Here is a 9,528-nt window from a genome sequence, read left to right as displayed (position 1 = left end):
GTTTGAACTGCAACAATGCCTTTTTGTTGGTTTTAAGTGTTTATGCATGCAATTCAAACATGAAAAGTCCATGGTGAGCTTTCATATTGTATCTTTCAATGGACCTTTCGAATAAAACCAATGTGAGTGTTCTAATGTTGAATTCTTGAACTCTTGATGGGTGTTTATAAATTCAAGGATGAGGTGTGAACTTAGGTATGCATTTAAAATGAAACAACAAGTGTATACATAATTCAAACATGAAAAGTACATTCTTAATATTGTATCTTTCAATGGACCTTTCAAATAAACCAATGTGAGTGTTCCGATGTTGAATTCTTGAACTCTTGATCGGTGTTTATAAATTCAAGGATGAGGTGTGAATGTAGGTATGCATTTGAAATGAAACAACAAGTGTATATACGATTCAAACATGAAAAGTACATTCTTATAGTACAATGCCTGTGTGAAATGTAGGTATATGTTTTAAGTGAAATAATGCCTTTTCTCGGAGTTTTGCATATGCAATTAGGACATAAAAGTCCATTGTGTGAGATTTCTTATTGTAGCTTACACAAGTGACAAAGCAACCAACATGGGTGTTAAAGGCATCAATTAATAAAACATATGAAAGGTGCTAATAACCCAATAAAGCTCCTATTGTCATTGGAAGAGTAAGGCAATTACACCATCCACATGGAGCAATGATACAATGGTGATCTAAGGCAGTTGCACCATCCATGTATCGTTGTGTTGTCATTGGAAGAGAGAGGCAATTACACCATCCATGCAGCAATGATACAATGGTGATCTAAGGCAGTTGCACCATCCATGTAGCAACGATACACTGAGGTGGATGTACCATCCATGTGCCACAACGATACACATAAGGGATTTGATAGTTCGTCCGGACACCCAACGCCCAAGGAGTCCGGGCTAGCGGGCTGCGTGTGAAACATAAAATTTAAAGACCGCCGGCAAAAAGCCTTGGGATCCTCCGCTATATGTGGCCCAACCGCCAAATGGCTTCCTTGCGTGATGATGTTTTTTGAAATCCAGCGGATAGAAAGTACAGACTCTTGCAGCGATTATCCTCAGATCCGCCGCCAAATACAGCAGCTCCTGGCAACGCGGACCCCTAAAACTGGAGGCGGACCAGCTCGAAGGCTGACTGAAGCTCTGCTCACTTTTCTTGCTGCTGCACGTTCTTTCGGAAACGCCAAGCGATCTGTTCCGTTTGTTTCCGGAAATCCTAGCTCTCCGAAACTCTAATTCTTCCCTCTACTGCGCTAGCAGGAAACCCTTACTTCTGCTCTGAGCAGGAAACTCTAACTTCTCCCATCAGCGCGAGCGGGACACCCGAATGTCCGCTCTCTCCCCTTGAGCTCTTGAAAGCTTGCTTCGCTATAGCCAGCGATCCATGCCCTTTCTCAACCCTAACTTCTGCCGTTCGGTTCCTGCTGTTGCCAGGCTTCCTTTTCTGCGATTTCGAAGACGGTCCTGCGCGGATTTCTGCTCGGGAGAGCTTGTTTCTGTCTGCTGAAGGAAGGGGATGCAACGCGTGGATTCCGATCCGGTCAAGCAGCACTACAGTGTCGCCTTTATGGATGGAAAACCCTGCTACAAGGCAAGCTACATTTCGATCTCTCCGTTTCAACGTAGCTTCCGAGCTTTGATTTCCCTGTTACCTGTATCCTGCGTGCGTTCGGTTAACCTAAAATTTTGAATCAACAGATAACATAAAATCACCTTGGCGACATGTAATCACATGTTTACAAGACTAGAGAGAAACCACATCTGAGAGACTGAAATTTTATTTTATTGGATTTGGTTTTTTTTTTAAATAATAAAGGGGGGCTGGTTAGGAATGGCATATAGTTAACATGGATTGATTAAACAAGATTGCTATTTGCCCAGCCCCATATGAAACCATTTCGTATGTTGGTGAAATCTCATGAAAATTAGTCATGATTGTGGACATTAAATAGGCCTGTTGGCCTGGGCTGGACCGGACCAAATTCTGGTTCTTCCATCGTTTCCCCTGTTTTCAAACGTGGGCTTTGTGGTGGCTAGCCTGCGTCCACTTGTTGGCACTTGCTGGCTGGCTATAGACTGCCGAAAAGAGGTGGCTTTTCCTGTGGGCACTCAAGGCGAGGCTGCCCTTCTGCTCTCTGAAAGATGTCTGAAACCCACCTGATTGTAAACCACAGGAACTGCAGCTTGCCATAGTTGCATGGTGATTCTCATAGTGCCATGGAAAAATGTTTAGAGGATTAGGTGTCTGTCTGAATGCCCAAAGCCTGTGACATCTTGTTTTAGTCTTCGCACTAGCCCTTATGTGCAAGCATTTCTGAACACACATGGCAACAGATGTTATGCTAATCGGGTACATGACTTGAAGACGAGGGTGGCAACCAGCAAATTTGCTTACTTTAGATTGCAGCAGCAGCAAGATGATAGTGGCAGGCTGATGATGGTGGGACAAGGATGACATCAGCACATTGGCAGAGGGTGAGGAAGTTTAGGACTTTCATGATCGCAGAATCATGAAGTCAAAGATTGGCAAGTCGATTAGTGTACAGTGCACCAATGATCGGCCAGGCTGTTTGATTCACATGTGTGGTTAGCAAATCCTGGGCAAGCTCTCATTATGCACAAATATGAATGCTGGCTAGCCGATGGGGGGTCTTCTCTAGCTGGGAAAAAGTGGCTGTTAGAAATCCTGTGAAAATGGTATTGCTTATGAAAAGTGTTACTTTTATCATATTTGATTTTCATGCATAGAGGTATGCATAAAAGATTATTATTTTATTATCCTTTGGATGTAGACCTGCCAGAGTTCATATCTGAGAACTCTATTTGATCAATCTGGCTGTCTCTAATCCTGTGTAGTGTGTGGATGTCAATACATCTAAAGAAAGTTCGTGAGATGTTTTACAATGTGCAGTTAATGCCAGCCAATTATGGATTGGAACCCATATTTGGGCTGGCGAGAAGATTACATTTTAGAGGATTCTCAGACCCACAAGTCCCAGATCAGATGAGGGTCATGCAGAAGCAGAATAACCAAATGGATGGACCCAGAATGATTTCAGAATCTAGAGGTGCTGTGTTGGTTATTGTCACCTTGACAGCTAATTACATGGAGGCAGATAGGGCTCGCTATTCTCTCCCCTCAGATGTCTCTCCCTTGCAAGGAATGTATCCAATCAAGTGAATCTAAAGGTTATGCTCAACGGCCAGACATCGACTACAAGGATACCTTTGCACCGACAGCAAGGATGACCACGATTCGGAGTGTTCTTGCCCTTGCTTCTTCTCAGAGGTGGCCTGTGTATCAAATGGATGTAAAATCTACGTTCCTTAATGGTGACTTGCAGGAGGAGGTGTATGTTGAGCAGTCTCCAGGCTTTGTTGTTCCAAGATCAGAAGGGATGGTTTACAGGTTACGTAAGGCCTTGTATGGTCTTAAGTAGGCTCCCAGGGCTTGGAATCAGAAGATTGATTCCTTCTTTGTTCGGACTGGTTTTCAGAGATCGGTTGCAGATCCCAACCTGTATCTCTTTTGGGAACGCGGCATGGTTACGATTATCATCCTTTATGTGGATGATCTCATTCTCACCGGCGGTCATGTGGAGCACATTGGCGTGACGAAGGCTGCCTTGTCAAAGGAGTTTGAGATGACCGACCTAGGCTTACTCCACTTCTTTTTGGGATTGGAGATCTAGTAGACCCAGAGGGGGTTTTTTGTCTCTCAGCAGCGGTATGTTCATGAGTTGCTTGAGGCCTTTGGGATGGAGAACTGCAAGCCTATTACTTTGCCGATGGACCCAAATACAAAGTTAACTGTTAATGATCCTTGTGAGCCAGTTGATGCCTCGCAGTATCGGAGGTTGGTTGGTTCATTGATCTGGTTGCTGAACACCAGATTGGACTTGAGCTTCTCCGTGGGGCTGTTGAGCTCTTTTATGCAGACGCCATTGAAGTCTCATTGGGACGCAGGATTGCGGATCTTGCGGTATCTGCAGAGTACGAAGGATCTAGGACTCTTTTACACAGGAGGGGATGGAGTCAGACTCCAAGGTTGTAGTGACTCAGATTGGGGAGGAGATCCAGACACGAGGAGATCTACTTCAGGTTACAGTTTTACCCTTGGCTCAGGAGCAGTAAGAGACAGCCAACTATTGCCCTATCTTCGACACTCCTTGTGGTGCTGCTTACGAGGTTGTGTGGCTGCGGAGGCTGCTAGGCGAGATTGGGTTTCCACATAAGGAGCCCATAGTCATCCAGTGTGATAACCAGAGTTGTATAGCTATTGCTCGGAACCCAGTCTTCCATGCCCGGACCAAGCACATAGAGATACAATATCATTTTGTACGTGAGAAGAACTTGGCTGGTGACATCTTGCTACTTTATTGTTCGACGGAGGACAATGCGGCGGACCTCTTCTCACGAAGTCTCTACCTCAGGCTACGCTCAGGCGGCACTCCAGCAGGAGCTGAGAGGGGGGGTTAGAAGTCATCTCCTGTCTTTATCAGACACCAGGGCCTCTGTTGTGGGTGTGCCCGCCCTTTGTAGGTGTTTTCTCATTTTTCCTCACTCCCCGTATTTTTTTCCCATTTTTCCCTATTTTTACCAGGTGTGGGAGGCAGTTTTCTGCACCCTGGCTGGTCGTGGACATGTAGGCCCCGTCGGCTGCCTTTTCAACAGGCCGACTGCATGTATGGGGCCATATAAAATGGCCCCATGGCCCCCACACCATTGTATCTTGTTTTCATTTTGGGTTCTTGTGTATAGAGAAGAGTTACATGCCTATCTCTCTCCTTCTCTTGTGCTGTCTATTTTCTGCACAGTGCACTCTACTTGCTCTTGTGGTCTCAGATTTGGTTATCATCTCCGCTGCGTATTTTGACATGATCTTGGTCTTGTGAAGGGAGGGTCGGTGGGAAAAAATTTGAAGAGGGAGGTGCCTTCCTTGCTTCGACCTGCTTCTCCATGTCCTGTATGGTCCACTGAAGTCTCCAATCAGCACCAACCACGAACAGTCCCGATACTCTCACAAGCTCTCCAAGGTCTTCAGTAGTCGTGCAAGCTCTCCAATATCAAGCAACCTCAAGCTGTGATACCATGTCGGAATATGTAGCGGATATGAGGCAAACAACTGAGAGTAGGAAAACGCAGAACTCCACGCTGAAGATGTGCGCATGTAGAAGACAAACTCAGCCTGAACTGAGGGCAGACAGATGCACAAGATAGAGTCTTTGACCTATGAATAGCTGCTGGCTCATCTTCTAGAGCCGGGGGAGCTTTCCTGTCAAAAATCTGCTTTACTCACTTTGGATAGAGAATCTTACTCTGCTTCAACAGACTTAAATCCTCGTCTTCACACCCATGCTATCTTCCGCCTCCTGTGTGGAACGGGTGCAAGCCTCCCCTTTGCCATAGAAGCGGGAGTTTGTGACTTTGCATGTAGTGACGGTGTTTGTCTCTGCTTAGATATATCTTCTTCGTTGTGGATAGAGTCTCCTTCTCTACATGATGAGGTTCGTTGCACAACCACCACAGCGGCTCACTTTAATCTTTCTTACTAGAGTCCGTAATCCTCGACTCCATACTGTACCTTTGAAAGATACACTTGCAGCTCTTGGAATCCCACTTGGTCCTTGAGTTTGGAACATAACAATCAGGGAAGAGTTTTTAGATCTCCATATGCCCCCTAACCTTCCCTTCACCCTTGCTAACTTTGAAACCCTTTCTAACACTTTTGGATGGTTCCAGACCCAAGGGTGGGTAGAGACCTACGATACATTTACTTATCTAAGCCTTCATGAAAGTACATTATACCACCCATATGAAATCTTAAAATCGGATAGAAAAGGCTCCATTGGGTCTATCTCCAAGATCCACATGAGATTCATACATGTGAACTTGTTTGCTAGCTGTCCGGCCACCACCATTGAAGTCACCCAAAAGGAGAATGTCTCCTTGTTGGGCAAACTCCATAATATATGCAAAAAGTGGCGAGTATCTGTCCACACCTGGTGCCTTTTCCAGTTTGGTCATGAAATTTTAAGCACAAAGAAGCAAAAAAAAAGCACGTAGAAAGCTTTTGACAGAACTTGTTTTCTGCTCTCCATTGTGCATTTTGGGTATTGACTAATGCTTGCTATAAATGCAGGAGCTTTCTCAAAGATGGCTGCACAAAAAAACAAACTGGATATGGAAGCTCATTGTGTTGGTTGTACTTGGTCTAAGTGGGATGTACATATGCATATCAGGAGTTGAGAAGCGAGTGATGAGCCACAAAACCACAATTACTTTACCTCTTTCCAATAAAGCAGGGATCAGAAGCTCTTGCTCTAAAAGCAATACCTATGTAGCAAATAATTTGCTGGTACATTACCCGCAACCTGCAACATATGATAGGTACAATGATTCTCTCCTTTCACACCTTTATCAATTCAAATATATCAACGTTTCAAGGGACTCACTGGTTGTGTTTGTCTTCAGGAAAGACTGTAGCTGCACACCTGTACATTATTTTGTTGTCTTCTCCATGCAAAGATCAGGCAGTGGCTGGTTTGAGACATTACTGAATAGCCATCCAAATGTAAGCTCTCATGGTGAAGTCTTTTCAATAGACAGGAGGAGGGAGAGTGTGTCAGCAATAAAGAAGACTCTAGAAACTTTGTATAATCTTGATTGGGTTAGTAGCGCTTCCAAGAATGAGTGCACGGCTGCTGTCGGGCTAAAGTGGATGCTTAATCAGGTTTGTCCGCCTGCTGCTTTTCCTCCTATATAAAAAGGTTTACTTGCAGAAGGTGGAATTCTTGGATCCTTCACAGGTGAGATTATTCTCACAACTTTTCAAGAAGTGCGCGCCCTGATCAGCGTGGGTTTTGGATTAAGATGCTTTCAGCTCTTCTGTTTAGTAACGTAACCACACAGACGTTCTACTTGTAGTATAATCAACAGCAGGGCAAGTTTGCCCTTACAACCCATGCACAGCAGTCCTCACGCAGCGTGCGTGGTGTTTGGGTTTGGTGGTGGGGTGTGTGTTTATTTTTTGGAGGCGGGAGGGGAAGGGGGGGGGGGGGGGGGGGTTGTGTTTGCATGGCATGCAACAGGTCACCCAGGCATGCAGAGGGCATATTGGCCATCTCAGAAGTGCAGCAGGACAGATCTGGCCCGTTATCTGCAGCCTGCTGCCATGTGTCATTATCACTGGCTGGGAGATGCTTCCCAACTAATTATGTAGCCTGACTGGAGGGGAGGTGTGTGACTGAGTGTCATATTTGTTGGTCTTGGGCTTGTATCAAGAAGGTGGTTCAATGGTATGGAGGTGGAAGAGGTGATAATCAATAAATGCTATTCTGACCTTGATTTGCTTGTGGGGAACACCAATCAATCAGTCTATGAAATAGCTTTTCTTGTGGCGAACAACAATCGATATTAGGCTTTTGAGATCAGCCCTTGCTGTTGTGTTTTCTCCCAATGTGCTTGGTATGTGTGCATGAGAAATGAGAAACATGTCTTAGAAAGGTGTTGATATTTTCCCATTGTATGTCAGGGTGTGATGGAGTTCAAGAAAGAAATTGCAGATTATTTCAAGGAGAAATCAGTCTCTGTTATTTTTCTATTCCGGCGAAACATTCTGAGGCGTTATGTCTCTATTTTGGCAAATTCCTTTGACCGAACTGCAAAGCAGTTGAATGGGACACATCGGGCTCATGTGCACTCCAAAGAAGAGGTAAGTGGGTGATCCAATCCTTCTCTCACCTCACCCTTTTTAAAAGTTTCACTGAGTTTGAGCTGGTTATCGTGATTGTTATATGCAGGCAAATGTTCTTGCAGCATATAAACCAGTGGTGAACTTTACATCTCTTATTACATACTTGCAACGCGTAGAGGAGATTGTTAATGATGCACAGCTCTCTTTCAACGAGATCCGCCATATGACAATGTACTATGAGGATCTTGTTATGAACCCACCGCAGGTTAGAAGTAGGCTACCTACTCATGTATTGCATGTTCTGTATTTATGGAATTCCCCTAATGAATCTTGAGAGCTAGGCCATTGCTTGAGGTGGCCACTGTGAAGAGGGATGGAATCTTGAGAGCTAGGCCATTCTCTAAACTGATGTACAAGGGCCTATATATTGTAGAAGCTTACCTTCTGACCCTGGTTTCAGGAATTGAGAAGGGCTCAAGAGTTTCTTGGTGTTGAGCCGACAAAACTTGAGAGTAAGCATGTCAAGATTCATACACTGCCTCTGTATGACCAGATCGACAACTGGGATGATCTCTCTGAGTTTCTGAAAGGGACTAGGTATGAGTCTTTCTTGAAGGGAAAGGATTACAGGTGACATTTAGCTTGGTGGTGGAGTACAGGGCACTCTCTGATTTGAGAATTAACTGCCATTTAACCTATTAATCCCTGTTTGGGTCAAGATATTTTGATCCTCTACAGGGGTAGAGCTATGGCCTCTCATCAAGTAAGGTCGTTTTACACCCATACTGCATACATTACACAACTGAACCCCCTTGAATCAAACAAGACTTCCTTTGGAAAGCAATCTCTTCTTTGTAGTGTTTTACAGCAGCCAGATGCTCAGTGTACAAGCTACAGTTTCATCCTTTGCAAGGCTCCCGAGATGGAACTTAATGGATTTTTTTTTTCCTTCGTACACACCCGGGGCCCACTCAAGTGGATGGAACTTAATGGATTTTTGGCTTTTGGTATGCGCTTTGAGCCTAGGCTCTATTTTTTGTAAATCCCAAATTTTTTCTGCATGTGCTGGTTTGATCTGAAGCTCAAAGGCTTGAATACCAAGGTTCGAACTGTTGTATTCATTGATTCATTAACTTATATTGAGACCAATTTACTAAGAGCTATAGATGCTATTTGTATCTTTCAGCTCTAATTTTAGGTTTAAACTTGTAGGTGAACTCAAGGTGGTGGTGGTGAAGAGTGAAGTTAAGGTGGCAAGTGAGATAAAGTGGTGGACTTCGGAAATGATTTAGGGGATTGTGTTTAGACGAGTGATTGTCATGTTTTTGTTTCAAGCAAATTGTCAATTTGGTGTGCATGGCCTTTGTATTGTTAAGACTCAAACTAAGATGACAAATTGAGAGTATTGTAATGCTAATTTAAGATGTTTTATCATGTGTCTTTTGTTGTTCATTTTTTTTTTGCTTTCTTGTAAATTTTTACTACGATTCAAAGAGTTATGAGAATTATAATAAATTTTAAAATCAAAATAGTAATTTTGATGAGCAATACAACAAATTAGAAATGGTAGAAATACGAGGGTCAAATATGAAAATTTCAATCAAATTAAGGTTAATTTAGTAGGATTAAAATGAGAATTTTGAAAATACTAAGATCAAATTAAAAATTATGACATAAATTAGGATTCAATAGGTAGTTTTTTTAATTTTTAATTAAAGCTATCTTCTATGCTCATTCATGTCGATATATACTTCAAAATTTTCATTGTAAAATGTGCATGATTGTGGTATTTAGTTATGCTTTATTCATAAAATTAC

At 43.4% G+C, this 9,528-nt stretch overlaps 1 protein-coding gene across 3 annotated transcripts; it reads left to right on the top strand.

Moving 5' to 3' along the window:
* The first annotated feature begins 1,023 nt into the window (after positions 1-1,023).
* LOC147622725 (uncharacterized) lies at positions 1,024-9,116 on the top strand. Of its 3 annotated transcripts, none has more exons than XR_015269493.1 (7): positions 1,024-1,606; positions 6,158-6,405; positions 6,490-6,748; positions 7,550-7,729; positions 7,818-7,976; positions 8,172-8,718; positions 8,924-9,116. XR_015269493.1 is itself a non-coding variant. In XM_086822351.1 (7 exons), exons 2-7 carry the CDS (start codon positions 1,532-1,534, stop codon positions 8,343-8,345), a joined length of 1,095 nt encoding a protein of 364 aa, XP_086678477.1. In that variant the 5' UTR covers positions 1,024-1,344; positions 1,450-1,531; the 3' UTR covers positions 8,346-8,868. The 3 variants fall into 3 exon arrangements, 2 of the variants coding, with proteins under 2 accessions (XP_086678477.1, XP_086678476.1); XM_086822351.1 differs by lacking the exon at positions 8,924-9,116 and having other exon boundaries at positions 1,024-1,344; positions 1,450-1,606; positions 8,172-8,868; XM_086822350.1 differs by lacking the exon at positions 8,924-9,116 and having other exon boundaries at positions 8,172-8,868.
* Positions 9,117-9,528: the final 412 nt, after the last annotated feature.

Source organism: Cibotium barometz, chromosome 28 (assembly GCF_041138505.1).
Source record: "Cibotium barometz isolate CiBa-2024 chromosome 28, ASM4113850v1, whole genome shotgun sequence".
In the NCBI taxonomy this organism is placed as follows: domain Eukaryota; kingdom Viridiplantae; phylum Streptophyta; class Polypodiopsida; order Cyatheales; family Cibotiaceae; genus Cibotium; species Cibotium barometz.
The sequence above is the reverse complement of the archived record's forward strand: the minus strand, read 5'-3'. Positions and strand labels throughout refer to the sequence as shown.